Source organism: Camelus dromedarius, chromosome 7 (assembly GCF_036321535.1).
Source record: "Camelus dromedarius isolate mCamDro1 chromosome 7, mCamDro1.pat, whole genome shotgun sequence".
In the NCBI taxonomy this organism is placed as follows: domain Eukaryota; kingdom Metazoa; phylum Chordata; class Mammalia; order Artiodactyla; family Camelidae; genus Camelus; species Camelus dromedarius.
This window is the reverse complement of record NC_087442.1, coordinates 2,581,032-2,595,510: the sequence shown is the minus strand read 5'-3', so window position 1 is coordinate 2,595,510 and position 14,479 is coordinate 2,581,032. Positions and strand designations below refer to the sequence as shown.

At 50.4% G+C, this 14,479-nt stretch overlaps 1 protein-coding gene across 4 annotated transcripts in view; it reads right to left on the bottom strand.

The window, feature by feature from the left end:
* Positions 1-4,185: 4,185 nt before the first annotated feature.
* PAXIP1 (PAX interacting protein 1) overlaps positions 4,186-14,479 on the bottom strand; it is a 45,877-nt gene continuing 35,583 nt past the window's right edge. For 3 of the 4 annotated variants that reach the window (XM_064487176.1, XM_064487175.1, XM_064487177.1), the window contains 6 exons: positions 13,852-14,020; positions 6,670-6,770; positions 5,436-5,570; positions 5,274-5,349; positions 5,144-5,203; positions 4,186-4,593 (listed from right to left, as the gene is read on the bottom strand). In XM_064487176.1, coding sequence (XP_064343246.1) covers positions 4,577-4,593; positions 5,144-5,203; positions 5,274-5,349; positions 5,436-5,570; positions 6,670-6,770; positions 13,852-14,020 — 558 coding nt within the window. In that variant the 3' untranslated portion in view covers positions 4,186-4,576. Of the gene's footprint in view, positions 4,594-5,143; positions 5,204-5,273; positions 5,350-5,435; positions 5,571-6,387; positions 6,771-13,851; positions 14,021-14,479 lie in introns of those variants that run through there. The other variant, XR_010381515.1, reaches the window with a different exon arrangement.

Sequence of the window (14,479 nt, the reverse complement as noted above, 5' to 3'; positions counted from 1 at the left end):
TCCTCCTGTATTTTGAAGCAAGAGACACTGCCAGAGTTCAGTAGGCGCTCTGTGCGATTCAGCGGGTTTGTAGATTTAGTTCTTGGTGTATTTGTGGGAGAGGGCGAGCTGTGAGTCTCTCTACTCCGCCCTCTTGGCACCTCCCCTCCAAAATAGTCATTTTTAAGTGTACAATTAACTGGCATTAGGGACATTCACGTTGTTGTGTGGCCATCACCACCCCCCATCTCCAGAACTTTACATCATCCCAAACTGAAACTCGTCCCATGAAACACTGACTCTCCACTGTCTTCCCCCACCATCTACTGTCTCTGAATTTGACCACTTGGGGGACCTCATGTAAGTAGAATCATATGGCATTTGCCCTTTTGTGTCTGGCTTATTTCACTTAGCGTTATGTCCTCAAGTTTCATCCGCATTGTGGCGTGTGTCAGAATCTCCTTCCTTTCACAGACTGAGTAGCACTCCGGCATATGGAGGAGCCACACTTTGTTTATCCATTCACCACTTGGTGTACACTTAGTTTGCTTCCAACTTTTGGTCGTTGTGAATAATGCTACTGTGGACGCAGGTATGTAAATGTCTCACAGAGACCTTGCTTTCAGTCCTTTTGGGTACATCCCCAGAAGCAGAGTTGCTGCATCATGCAGTAATTATATTTAAACAGTTTGAGGAATGGCCACATCGTTTTCCACGTGGCTGCACCATCTTGCATCCCGGCAGTGCACACGGCTTCCACCTCCCCACCTCCTCACCAGCACTTACTGTGCCGTTTGTTTTATTTTCGGAGAGCAGCCTTCCCGCTGAGCGTGAGGTGGGGCCACATGCTGCTCGTGCGCCTCCCGACGGGGAGGGAGGCTGAGCGTCTTCACGTGCTGGTTGGCCATTCACATGTCTTCTTTGGAGAAATGTCTATTCAGGTCCTTAACTCATTTTAAAATGAGGTGGTTTTTTGGGTGAAATGTCGTCGTTCTTTTTATGCCTCGGGTATTAGCCCCTTGTCAGACGCATGGCTGGCAGCTCTCTCACCTGTTCTGTGTGTTGCATTTCACTCTGCTGTGTCCTTTGTTTGATGCACTGAAGTTTGTATTTTCTATGTGGTCCAACGGATCAGTCTTCTCTTTTGCTGCTGGTACTTTGTCACAGCAGTGCAGAGAGACGGCAGGGAGTCACCCCGTGCCTCTGAGGCATCACTGTGTGGGAGGGCGAAGGCTGCGCGGACGAAGCGCCCAAGAAAGCCTGGAAGAGTCAGGAGGAGCTCTGCCCGTCGTAGTGAGCAGGGAAGCTGGCCAGGCCGGCATGGGTGTTAGCTTGTGTGAGGAGCAGCAAGTGAACCTGTGTGGCTGATGGGGTGAGCGGGTCACAGGAGATTAAGACAGATTCCAAACGTCACAGTTCGATGTTTCTTTTTAGCCGGGATGTGACAGCCCGGATTCTATTTCAGAAAAAAATTGCTCTTGCCAGAGGATGGCGGACAGCTGGGCAGGGAGGAGGCTGAGGCAGGAGGCAACTAGGAGCCCGCTGAGATTCCTGAGGGGGATGGACATGAGTGTGGTGGTGACAGGTTGGGGCGATGTGAGTGCTTCTGTGTCAAGGGAGCGCAGGTGGGAGGCACCAGGAGGGACGATGACACGGTGACACACTCTGAGCTGCAGCAACCGGGGTGGTGGTGGTGGTGGCTCAGCATGGTGGGGACATGCGGATAACTGCAGGGCAGGGGATACACCCCGCCCGGGAGCACTGAGCCCCTGGAAAGGGGTGCTGGCGGCAGGACCCCCAGACCTGGGCCTGGATCCGCGCTTAGCTCCGATGCAACGCAGCGAGTGATCCGGGGGACCACAGAGCACTTGGGTTTGGAGGTCAGGGTGCAGCCGTCTCATTGGCCTCGCTCTTTCCAAGCACCAGTACTTAGATGGCGCCGTTCGGCTGCGACTACAGAGCTTTTCTTGAATTACCAGGTACCTGCAGGATTAAGGCGGGTTCAGTATTGCTAGTGAGGCTGTCAGCCTGCAGGGCGAGGACGCTGACTCCTCCCACGCCGCCTCTCACTGCCGTGCCCTCCAGGGAGCACACCTCCCGCGACCTTCCCGAGGAGGCAGACGTGAGTGATTCTTCCTGAACTTGCTCGGGTGGAGCAGGTGCTGCCTTCGTGGCACCCATGCTGCTTCTGTCCTCATTTGCAAAGTCCGACAGGATGCTGAGGGCAGCTTCCGCCCCCCAAACACAACCAGCCCCCCGCGGGTCACTGCGCGCCAGAGGTGTGCTGGGGGTGAGCGGGGAATTGACCTGTTCCTCTTATTTACCATTCATTTTAACTTAAAAAGCGACACGCTCAGTTGCTGGAGAACACTTAAACTCAGATTAACCTGGGTATGTAAATCTACTTTTTAAACTGTAGGTGGTATGAAATCTTTAAAAAAAAAAAAAAAGGTAAAACTCAATTAGAAAATATTATTTGTAAATAAAACAGTATTTTAGATATATTAAATTTTAGAAACTAAAATCAAAAAGCTTTTTTTTTTCACTGTGGCTACTTGAAACTTTAAAATTACTAGTGGTTTGTATTATTTCTATTAACTCTGAGCCAGACAAGAGCAGGATTAAGTGAAAGACTTCCTTTCTTATGAGAAATAATTTTTCTAACTGAATCAACTTTTCTAACCTAATCAGCTTCTCAAAATTGATTTACTTTTTATTTTTAAATGTTCGTATGTAACTTCCTCTGAGCCTCCAAACCAGAGCTTAGCAGCTGTGCCAACCAGTTGGCTGTCGACAGCTCCTGGAGTTTTTAAGGATTATTTCTTGGCAGCTTTGGAAAAAGCCACAAATCGAAAGGTTAATCAGATCAGTCATACCTGCATGTTGCTTAAGCACACACCCCGTCTCCACTGAAGACTGAGCAGGTGCACGCAGTCACCCAGAGGGCACTCACTCCACCACCACCTTCACTTTCCTTGGCGGGTGTACAAGTAGGCAGTTTTCTGAACACGGTGCCGTCAAGATTTTGTTCCAACTTACGAAAGTCTTCTGTTTCTGGGACTTTGCAGACTGTAAATTATTCCACAGCAGCAGTAATTCCACTCATGGTATGTGAGGAGAAAAGGGTGATTCTCCGTCGACCATCTCTGTTTGCTTACGTACCAAGGTATGAGCGTACGAAGCCCACACGCTGCGATGCCGCTTGTTAGCATCGCAGGCAGGCGCCAGCACGTGGGGTGTCTGGAGGACAGTGCTGCTCGGGTGCATTTTGAAGAGCTGGACAGAGGAATGTCTCCAGCAGACAGTAAGTGTCACCCAGTCGCGGTGAGGGAGGCTGAAGGCGCGCCCGCGCGGCAACAGGTGGGTCCGCGGAGCTCAGCAAGGTCAGGGCACTCGAGAGGGAACGGGCAGTGCTGTGAAGACAGGAGCCTCACTTTGAAACTTTGAAATCGTGTGAGTTTCTTTCCATTTGTAGGAATAACTCCACGTGCTCCTGCATGAGTTGGGAGAAACAGCTGAAGTGATCATGTCTTGAATGTGTGTGACCAGCGGCAGAGCCTTACAGGAGCACTGAAGTTCCTGTGACGTGGAATTCGCGCCGTTAACATTGTATAACGTGCGCTCCACCTCAGCCGTGTTCAAGAGCCACGCTGTAGAGACCGTGCAGTTAGAGGGCGCACCGCGAGCAGTCACGGACGTCTCTAGGAGGGCATCTCAGAATCGCGAGGAGACAAACTCCTCGCTTCAGGTTCAGGAACACACCTGATGGGCAGGGACGGGAGGGCGGCGCTGCGCCGGTGACAGCGTCCGTCTTGACACACCAGTAAATGCCAGTGCATTACACCTTCTGTGTTAGGGCTGCTGGTAAGCTGATGGTCTCTTACTATGTTTCTGCTCCTACGGTCCAGCAGGACGTGTGTCAGAACCAGATCTGGAGTAGGAACAGTGCAGACAGGGCTCCTGCGGAATTAGTGACTCTGACCGGTGGGCGCTTGTGTCGTGGTAATTGCTAGACGTTCTGAATATGCCTCTGCTAAGACATTTTATTGCCTTGACAGAAAACGGCTGCCTTCCAGAAATATATTGCTTCAGAAGAAAATTTTACTAGAAAATATTTTGTCTTAAAATTACTTAAAATGTGATCCACTTTGATGCAAACGATAAACACAAAAAATGGGTAATAACAAAGGATCACTCAATTCTAAGTAAAGTTCAAAAGTACATTTATTTAAAATGTGGCAAGGTATCAATATAAAAGAAAAGAGTATAAGAAATACAAATAAAAGTACAAAACATTTCAGATCTAATATCCATAATTTAGAGTGAGGTCTTTATTTACACCATTTTATTTGTAGCTGAAATTCCAGTAACAGTGCTGTGAAAACATTTAAAAACCCGGCAAATGAATCATAAAACCTAATGTGGGCCCTTAAAGTCGTATAATACAAAACATAATTTATGTTTCTTCAGGATAAAATCGCACACCTTAATAAGATGCAGTATATTATGCTTGTCTTCCTGCTTTAAAACGCTCGGCACGGGGAGAAACTAGCTGGAAGACAAGGGCGTCTGAGCTCCGGTCAGCAGTGCAGGTGCCTCAGTTAAACTTATACGTGGGCCCGTTGAGGAAAACAGCCTCCAGACAGCAAGAGGGGGACGCCCGAGACCCGCAGGCCTGGTCAGTGAGCGCCCTTCTCTCGGCCGCTTCAGCCGGGCAGTCGGGCTGCTCGCCCAGCCCCAGGGCGGCGAGGCCCCAGCCCCAGGCTCCTGGGCGAGGCCCCCCCCCCCCGGGGTCCTTTCCACCCCCGAGCCCTGCAGAGTGGGAAGGCTGACACCCCTGACCCCCACCATGGAAAGCCGCCCCCTACCTGCATCTTCTGGGCCCCGGCCAACCCCGGCAACTGTCAGCCACCCACCTGGGGCAAAACACAGGCTACTCTCAGGCCACAGACATGAGAAAAGGCTCCAAGAGTAACGGGAGCACAGAAAGGGTGCGCGCGGGTGAACGTGGCCGGTGGGGAAAGCCGGAGAGGGAGGAACACAGCTTCCAGCGCGCGACCGCCACCACCGCGGGCGGTGGCCTTCTCGCGCGGGAGGCCGAGAGCGCGGCGCGCTCGGGCAGCGCAGTGCGGGGCTCTGCCCCGCGCACCCCTCAAAGGATATGATTCGTAGTCCAGCGTCTGCGTCAGCACTCCGGTGAGGACGAACTCGGCGTTGTGGACGTCTGAAAGGCACGGGGCGGGCGTTAGGGCGCGCGCAGGGCCGCGGGGACGGGCGGGCGGGGCGCTACGTACCGATGCCTCGGGCGAAGTACTCTCGACACAAGTGGAGGTCATTTTCACAGGATATTAAAATTATTTCTGACAAACTCTACGGAAAAGAAAACGAGCAGCCGTGACTAAGCCGTGAATCTCGTCCGCGCGGAGGCGGGCTCGGCGGCGCGTCTCCCCCGTCACCTTGTTCTGCTTGTGCTCCATGAGCCTCCGGAAGGACGGCTGCCGGGACAGCACCCTGCCCCCCGCGCACTCCACGATCGCCTTCATGGTCGCCAGGCTCGGGCAGATGCCGGGTGTGATGTAAAAGTACTTCGCCTGAAAGTACAATGAGCAGGTGAGCGCTGCGCTGTAAACGCTCTTCGGCTTCAGAGCACGCGGCTCCTCCAAGCCTGCTCGGCGCTTTCTGACGGAACTTCTCGTTTCACGGCGCTACACAGCGCGCGCCCCTCCTGGTCCGCAGCCTGAAGGGCGCGGAGGGGTCCGCGCGTGAGACGCAGTTCAGGCACTTCCACAGGTTAGTGCCGTCTGTGACTAAAAGCACCCAGAACTTACTGTGTTCCTAAAAGACAGGCAGTAGGGACACTTCTGTGATAAAAGCAAGGATGACAAGAACATCTTTCACAATTTCTATAAATTCTACATTGTATTCACGTTTACTTGTTGGAGAGACTGGCAAAGCACCTGTATTCCTTTCTTTATGATTTGGGCTCAAATAGAGCAGGAAATGATGTCAATGGTTAAGATGTAATTTTCTAACACCCTTGCTTGTAACTGTACCAAATAATACTATTTTGTTTTAAATTGCTCATAGGAAAAAAGTTAAAAACTCAGATATTTAGAAAAACCGGACTTTAGGTAGCATGCTCGTAACTTATTTTGCAAATCATTTCTGATTACTAAGTTGGCTCAAGAGGGTAAAAAACCCTTTTTTAACTTGGCCACTGACACACACACACAAATTTCCAAACTGTTCTATCTTACCTAACAAGTATTTAAATATTTCAGTCTTGAATTATTAGGCACCCATTCAGTTAATATTTTTCCAAGAATGTTACCCACTCTCCAGCTGAATATACGTTTAAAGAAAACAGTACTAAGTAACAAAGCAGAAAAATCAATTTAAATGTCTTACAATTAAGTTTTTCATAAGCACACTCTCCGAGCCCGGGTCTGTAACACATCTCTCTCACAGATCTGTTCACCTTTCTCAGCCCGACGAGACGCGGTGGGGAGCAGCACTCGGAGGCCCTGGGCTTCTCTGGTGGGGGCCCCCAGCAGCACAGCCCAGGAGGACCAGCGCGAGAAGGATGCGGGGAGAAGCCCGCGCCTCGGACGAGCCTGCCGCTGTGCCCCGTCCCCGCAGCCGTGCTGCCTGGAGCGTCTAGGTGGCCTATGACTTCCCTTCCAGCTGTACCTTAAAGAGCGGAGAGACGTGTGCCCTCCTCAAGGACTCTTCCAAACTGAAGGAGAACAACACCTCAGCCTCAGCGTCTCGGAGGAGGTAGTTCTGCTCATCTGGAAAACAGAGCAGCACACACTCGGAAAAGCGGCCGGCGCCCGGGACGCACGTGTGTGGCCTGCTCTGGGGCTCCCGGCTGGCAGGCGTTTCCCTGTGAAACCTTTGAACACGTAAGTCTCACCTATTACATTTCACTTTCCGCCTGAAAACAAGCAGGCCAAGGGAAGACATTCCTCCTCCTAGGTCAGTGTTTCTTAGCTTCTTGGAAAAGATGTACTGAGAGCTGTGGCCCCACCACCCCGCCCCCGGCCCCCTCACCGTTTTAGGGAGTTTCCACGCTCTCCAAGCCCACAGGCCCCAGGTTAAGACCCCAGTCCCAGAGGGACAAGCTGAAAGCTGTTGTCACACCCAGGGTGTGATGTAAGGACACAGTGACTTAGAGACATTAGACTCAATCATCTGAGAATCAATTAAATTTTATAGATTTACTAAAAACATTGCTTTTTAAGTATGTGAATGTGCAGGGCAGTTTATAAAGGATGGTCTTGCCAAGTTTTGAAGGTTTCTGAATTAGTCAAAAGATCGCAATGTGTTTTCGTCTTCTCATGAGTATGTCTCATGTTCTGTAAACAACCAAGAAGTGTAATGCGAAGGGTTCAAGACAGGGGGCGTCTTGGGCGGGGGGCTGGCCAGGTGACACCTGCCGCAGGACTTACAGGCCACATACTGTTTCCGTTACATGCCCTTTAAAAAAAAATGCTTTAAAAACGTAAAGACCGTTCTTAGTTCACTTCTGAGCAGAGCAATCGTTATCACTAAGGAGACGCTGAAAGGAGACGCTGAGGTCTGTTTCACAACTGCCAGACATACAGGGTCATCCAGCAGGTGAGTAAGGCTGCTGCACCGTGTCAGGTGGAGGAAGAATCACCAAGAGGCGATGAATTAGAAAACAAAGTGCTGACACACATGAGACATTTGAAATGTCAGCTTCTTGGGCAAAAGTACAGGTGGCAGGCCTTCTGAAGAACCGTGAGCATCATCAAGGAGTCAGTACTTGTTCTCTCATCATAAATGACACTGAGTAACAGCAGTAAACCAGTCCTGTCCCAGCTGCGGCTGGCATTCTGCTCTTTGAAAAGGAACAGGTGAGTTACACCGACTTGACGGAGTGGTCCTTTGAGGGCTGTGTCACGACCAGCCACAAGAACGTCCCCGTTCGTAGGAAACAGGCTCAGGCGTCAGGGGTAATGGTACTGCAATTTGGCAACGTGCTCCTGGTCCAGCAGTCGCACTGCTTGGTTCGTAGCCAGAGGAGCTGAAAACTTACATCCACCCACAAGCCGCACACAGGACGCAGCTGCATCTGTGAAACCAGAAGCTCGGGAGCAGCGTGATGCCCTTCAGTTGGGGAGTGCCACGTCCAGACTACGGAACAGGACTTGGGGCTAAACAGAAATGAGCTGTGAAGCCAGAGGGACACAGACGGCGCTTAAATGTGTGTCCCTAAGTGAAAGAAGACAGTCTGAACAGGATGCATCTTACATGATTCCGCCTCTAGGACATTCTGGAAAAGGCAATTACTATAAACTAGAAAAGTTCTCTTAAGAAATCCTGAAACTTGAAGGATCAGATATGAAACGTTTGGCTCATTAGTGTTGCATGTGAAATGGTTACAGCGTGACTGAACCACCTCAGGACCCTCAGATCGACACGACAAGCATTAATGCCATAAAGAAATGAAAGTCAACCAAAAATCTCTCATCAAATAAGAAATGTTATAAAGCTTATAAGCAGATAAAAAATGTTTTTACAAACTGGTAAGCTTGATAATTAAGCCCCTCACATTTCATTTAAAGAACAGACTCTCACTGTGAATGTTAAAACTTACACAGGACTGAGCGCTGACACCCACACTGACGGGAGCTGTCCCTGCGTCTCCCTTCTGCCTGCCCTGTTCCCAGGGCTCAAGGCCTTCGGGTCACTTGTGGACAGGCGTGGGGCCCCCGCCGGGCGCACGGTCCAGCTCACTGTCCTGCTCGTGGCATGTTTAGCGCCACTCTCTCCACAGTCCTGTGCATCTGTTGGTGGCCCTGCGTCGTGCTGTCCAGCCCCGAGGGCCAGAGGCTGTCTGGCCTCGCAGAGCAGTGTGACCTCGTTCAGGCGGAGTCCAGCATGATGGCCGGGAGTTCAGTGTTAACAAATCGAGGAGACAGAGACCCCTGAATGACACGGGGTCTGGGGTGCCAACCCGCTGCCTCGTAGTCAAAAATCTGCTTATAACTTTACAGTTGGCCCTCCGTGTCCTTGGATTCAACCAACTGTGGGTCGTGAGGTCTGTACACATTTATTGAAAAAAATCTGCGTATCAGTGGACCGTGCAGTTCAAATCTGTGTTCAGGGATGAACTGTGTATGCAGTAAGGCGTCATAAACCACACACATGCAACAAAGTTTTACTGACACAGACAAGGTGATGTACCACCAGCTGAGGACAAGGTGACTGAGGCTCACAGGAACCCACCCCTCGGGAGCCACGGGTCAACGTGCACTAATTCCATCATCACTGTAGCCACTTTAGAGAACACGGCACCGTAACAAGAATCAACTATTACTGCAGGTGTAGTTTTTAATTTATGTATTTATTTTACAATATATTTTTAAAATTGAAGTACAGTTGATGTGCAATGTTACATGTTACAGGTATGTAAGATAGTGATTCACAGTTTGTAAGGGTTATACTCCGTTTACAGCTGTTACAAAGCACTGGCCACGTTCCCCGTGCTGCGCAGCACGTCCGTGCAGCTTATTTTACCTGAGAGTTTGCACCTCTTACTACCCCCCCCGCCTTGCCCCTCCCCCCCCTCCCCCCGCTGGTACCACGAGTTCCTTCTCTCCCTCTGTGAGCCGGTTTCTTTTCTGCTATATTCGCTAGTTTGTTGTATTTTTCAGATTCCACATGTAAGTGGTATCTTACAGTATTTGTCTTTGTCTGACTTATTTCACTCGGCATGATGCCCTCCAAGTCCATCCATGCTGCACCCCAGAAACTAACACAACATTTTATATCAACTGTACTTCAATTTAAAAGCAAACAACCCATTAAAAACAGGGCAGAAGAACTGAACATTTTTCCGAAAGAGGAAATGCAGATGCCCACGGGAACATGAGAAGTCGCTCAACATCTCCAGTATCACAGAACTGCAAATAAAAACCACGAGGCATCGTCCCACAGCTGCCAGAGTGGCCATTGTCAAGAACACAAGTAACAAATGTTGCCAAGGGTCTGGAGAAAAGGGAACCCTGGACACTGCTGGTGGGAATGTAAACTGGTGCAGCCACCATGGAAAACAAAATGGAGGTTTCCCCAAAACCTAAGACTAGAATATGACCCAGCAATTCCACTCCCAGGAACATATCCGAGAAGAACAAAAACATTAATTCAGAAAGATGCATACACCCTGCTGTTAAAAGCAGCACTATTTACAATTGCCAAGACATGGAAGCATCCCAAGTGCACATCAACAGACGACTGGATAAAGCTGTTGCTCACATGTGCGATGGAACACACCGCACCCACATAAAAGAAGGGTATCTTGCCACTTGTGGCTCTTCACTTTTTTTGTGTGCTTCAAAAACCAGAATTTTGTAACTGGCATAAACATTTCCATGGCATCAAAAACAATAAAACACCAGAAATAAACTTAACAGAGGAGGTTACCTATACTCAGAAAATTAAAACATCGATGAAGGAAATTGAAGATACAAAGCAATGGAGAGATACCTTGTGCTCTTGGATGGGAAGAATCCACACTATCAAAACGGCCACACTGCCCAAAGCAACCCACAGATCCAGCGCAACCCGTCAAAATATTTGCAGAACTAGAACAAGCAATTCCAAAATTTATAAGGAACCGCAAAAGACCCCAAATGGCCAAAGCAATATTTTGTAGGTGTGCTTTTTCTTTCTTCTTTTTGTTCTCTTTTCCTGTAGTTTGATGACTAGAGAAGGTCCTTTAACATTTGTTGTAAAGCTGGTTTGGTGCTGAAATCATTCAGCTTTTGTTTATCTGTGAAGCTTTTGATTTCTCCCTCAAATCTGAAGGAGAGCCTTGCTGGGTAGAGTATTCTTGGTTCTAAGTTTTTCCCTTTTATCACTTTATATCATCATGGCACTCCCTTCTGGCCTGAAGGGCTTCTGCTGAGAAATCAGCTGATCACCTATGGGAGCTCCCTTGTATGTTTCTTTCTTTCCTCTTGCTGATTTTAATATTTTCTCCTTGTCCTTAATTGTTGTCAATTTGATGACTGTGTGCCTTCGTGTGCCCCTCTTTGGGTGGATCCTCTGTGATTTTGGGTGGAACTCTCTGCGCTTCCTGGACTTGGGTGACTGTTTCCTTTCCCAAGTTGGAGACGTTTTCAGTGATTCTCTCTCCAAAAATTTTCTCAGGTCCTCTCTCTCTTCTCTTTCTGGGACCCCTATGATGCGAATATCAGTGCACTTCATGTTGTCCCAGAGTTCTCTTAAACTACCCTCATTTTTTTTTTCTTCTGTTCTGCAGTAGTGATTTCCACTCATCTGTCTTCTAGCTCACCGATCTTTTCTGCCTCATTTAGTCTCTTCTTGGTTCCTTCTAGTGTGTTACTCATTTCAGTGATTTTATTCTTCAACTCTGCGTATTCTTTATATTTTCCAGTTCTTTCTTTGCTATAACCTCGCTCTGTGCATCTGTACTCCTCTTGAGTTCTCTGAATATCATCTTCGCCATCGTTACTCAACTCTTTCTTGGGTAAACTGCCTATCGCCTCACCACTTATTTCTTCTGGGATTCTGTCTTGTGCCTTGGCCTGGGACACACTCCGCTGCTGCCCCATGTCGTCTATCCATGTAGTTTTCGGTAGGTTAGTCTCTTTCTCGCCCTTGGCGAGGTGGCCCTCTGTGGGAGATGTCCTGTGTGTCCCAGCAGCGCACTCCTCTTGTCCCCCAAGGGCCAGGGTCCTGTTGGTCCCAGTGTGGAGTCTGGCCTGTGTGTGTGGACTTCTTCCACAGGCTTTGGGATTATTGTTTTCTCATTTCTGGTACCTGCCCTGGTGGATGAGGCTGGACTAGAGGCTTATGTAGGCTTCTTGGCAGGAGGAGCCGGTGCCTCTCCCCTGCTGGGTGGAGCTTGGTCCTGGACCTCTGGTGGGTAGGGCCGTGTCTAGAGGCCTCTGTGGCTCAGGAGGTCTGCTGCTGGGTGTGGCTGTGCTTCCACCCTGTGTGTTGTCTGGCCTGAGGCCTCCCTACCGGCTGTTGGGTGGGGCTTGGTCTTGGTGCTAAAGATCCAGTCAAGATGTCAGCCTCCAGGAAAGCTCAAGTAGATGAACACTCCCTGAATGTCCATCACCAGCTTTTATGTCCCCTGGGTGAGCCGCAGCCATCCCCCACATCCCCAGGAGACCCTCCAGATCCAGCAGGCAGGCCTGGCCCAGGTTCCTATGAAATCACGACCTCTGCCCTTGGACCTGGTGCACACAAGAGTCTGTGTGCACTTCCCAAGGGAGTGAAGTCTGTTTCCCCCAGTCCCTGGGGCTCCTGGAGCTGAGCCCTGCTGGCCTTCAAAACCAGATGTCCTGCGGTCTCCTCCTCCTCCCAGTGCCAGAACCCGGGCTGGGGAGCCTGACGTGGGGCTCAGAACTCTCCCTCCTGTGGAAGGGCCTCTGCGACTAAACTGTTCTTCAGCTTGTGGGTCGCCCCCTGGGCTGAATGGGCCTGAGCATACTGTGGGCACGCCCCTCGTGCTGTCCTGCTGTGGTTCCCCCTCTCATGTCTCCAGCTGAAGAGCTTTTTTGCTAGGTTTCTCTTTTTTTCCAATGGCTGCTTAGCATGCAGTTGTGGTGTGGTGGTTGTCGTGGGGAGAGGTGAGCTCATGGTCCTACCACTCTGCCATCTTGACTGGAAGTCCTCGGATTTAGTTTTTTTCGTATTGATTTTCATATTGATGATTTATTCTTTCCTAGGTTTTACTATCAGGGAATTTTAAGTTTGGTTCTAACTTTGCTACAAATAGTAAACTTCAAAATCTTTTTCTCAGTCTTAATTCCTCATTTGTAAGATTAGACTACATGACCTTTGAACTTTAAAATGTGTACTTTTATTAACACTAAAGATACCAAAGGCCAAGAAGACACGGATGTAAAATATGTTAACTCACCCATGCCTTGTCCTCACGAGTAGTGAGGGGTTAGTTCAGTCAGAAGAGCACAGGGCCCATGGGGACAGGGTGTGCCCCTGACGTCTCTGCGGGTCCCCTGACCATGCCGCCTGCCTGTCCTTGGGCAGCTGTGTTCATTCCACTACCTAAAGGGTGGGCTGTGAGAAGGTGCGAGCAGAGCACAGGGCCAAGCACGGCAGCACAGCTAGGGGTGTGCGCCCTGTGCCGTGACGGGGGTGGGGGGTGGTGGTGGTTAGGGTGCAGTGCCCTCTGACTGGGGTGTAAATACCCAAAACGAGAAACAACACTGGGACTGCAGTGAAGCTCGTTACCGGGCCAAGCGCCTCTTCTGCTCCAGCCAGACGGGGGCTGAGGACGTGGGGTGGGCTTAGGGGTTCTGTCCCGACGGCACCCGCGCCTGCACGTCGAGGAAGACCCCGCTGCTGCCCGAGCCGACGGGGCTGCAAGTCCGTCCCACTGGAGCGCCTCCGCGGGGAGAGAAGCCTCTGGATTTACACTCGGCGCTGCTTCACTAGCGAGGCTCCAGGAACACTCCGTACCAAGTGTGAGTGCCAGCAAAGGTGGTTCACGTCCGGTGCTCTGCGCAGCGGGGGTCACACCCTGTCCCCCCACCTGATGTTCACAGGACACTCCTGGCCTCCCCTCACTTTCCTGTCTGCTGTACTGCAGGTGGAACCTCATTCAACAGCCACGTTTCCAAAGTACAGTGATCAGGACACGACAAAGCAGGGGCCCAGAGCTTACTTTCCTACGGACACCATCCAAACCACCACAGCCAGTACGCAGAGCTACCCAGCCACTGTCTCACTGGGACATGGAATAAACTTACAAATTTAAATGGACACCCGTGAGTTAAGAAACGAGCTAGATGTTTGCTGGGATGAAGGTGGAGATAAACTCGCTGAGGGCCCGCTGCTGCGACTCACCAATGAACTTCTGGCACCGGAAGCACTCCTCCAGCCACTCCGGAGTCACGATGTGCTTCACCACGGACACGGCCGTCAGGAACTTCACCGTGCGTGTCACCTTGCTGGCGATGAGGTGGGTGCACTTCTGCGCAGACTCGGCGACCTCCCCGCCAAGGATGTAGAGCTTCTGGAGGTCATGGACACAGGTGAGAGCTAAGTCTGCAGAGCCAGAGGCGTGGCTCAGAGGAAGCTAAGGTTACGGAGCATTCCCAGCCGTGGAAAGTGGTGCAGCTGGTAAGGCCAGACCAAGCCTCCGCCACCGTAGGAGAGGAGTAGAAACTAGAACTTCCAGTGTGTGTTTCTACGATTGGTGCCCTGCAACAACTCAAGGTTAAAGGCTGAACTCACTGTTGGACACCACTCAGGCCTTCCTGTGAGTAAGTAAACTGCCCCGAGGACGGCGCAGCGCACATTGCAGGGGACAAACGTGCCCAGACTTCAAGCTGAAATGAGTGTCAGTGAGGCACATTAAGATAGTCTCTAGTTTAAAAAAGTGACATAAAAATTGACTAAGACGACTATAAAGGATGGTCTCAATAACTACTCAATTTTAAAGGTAAAAAAATTGTACTAAATTCAAAAGCGT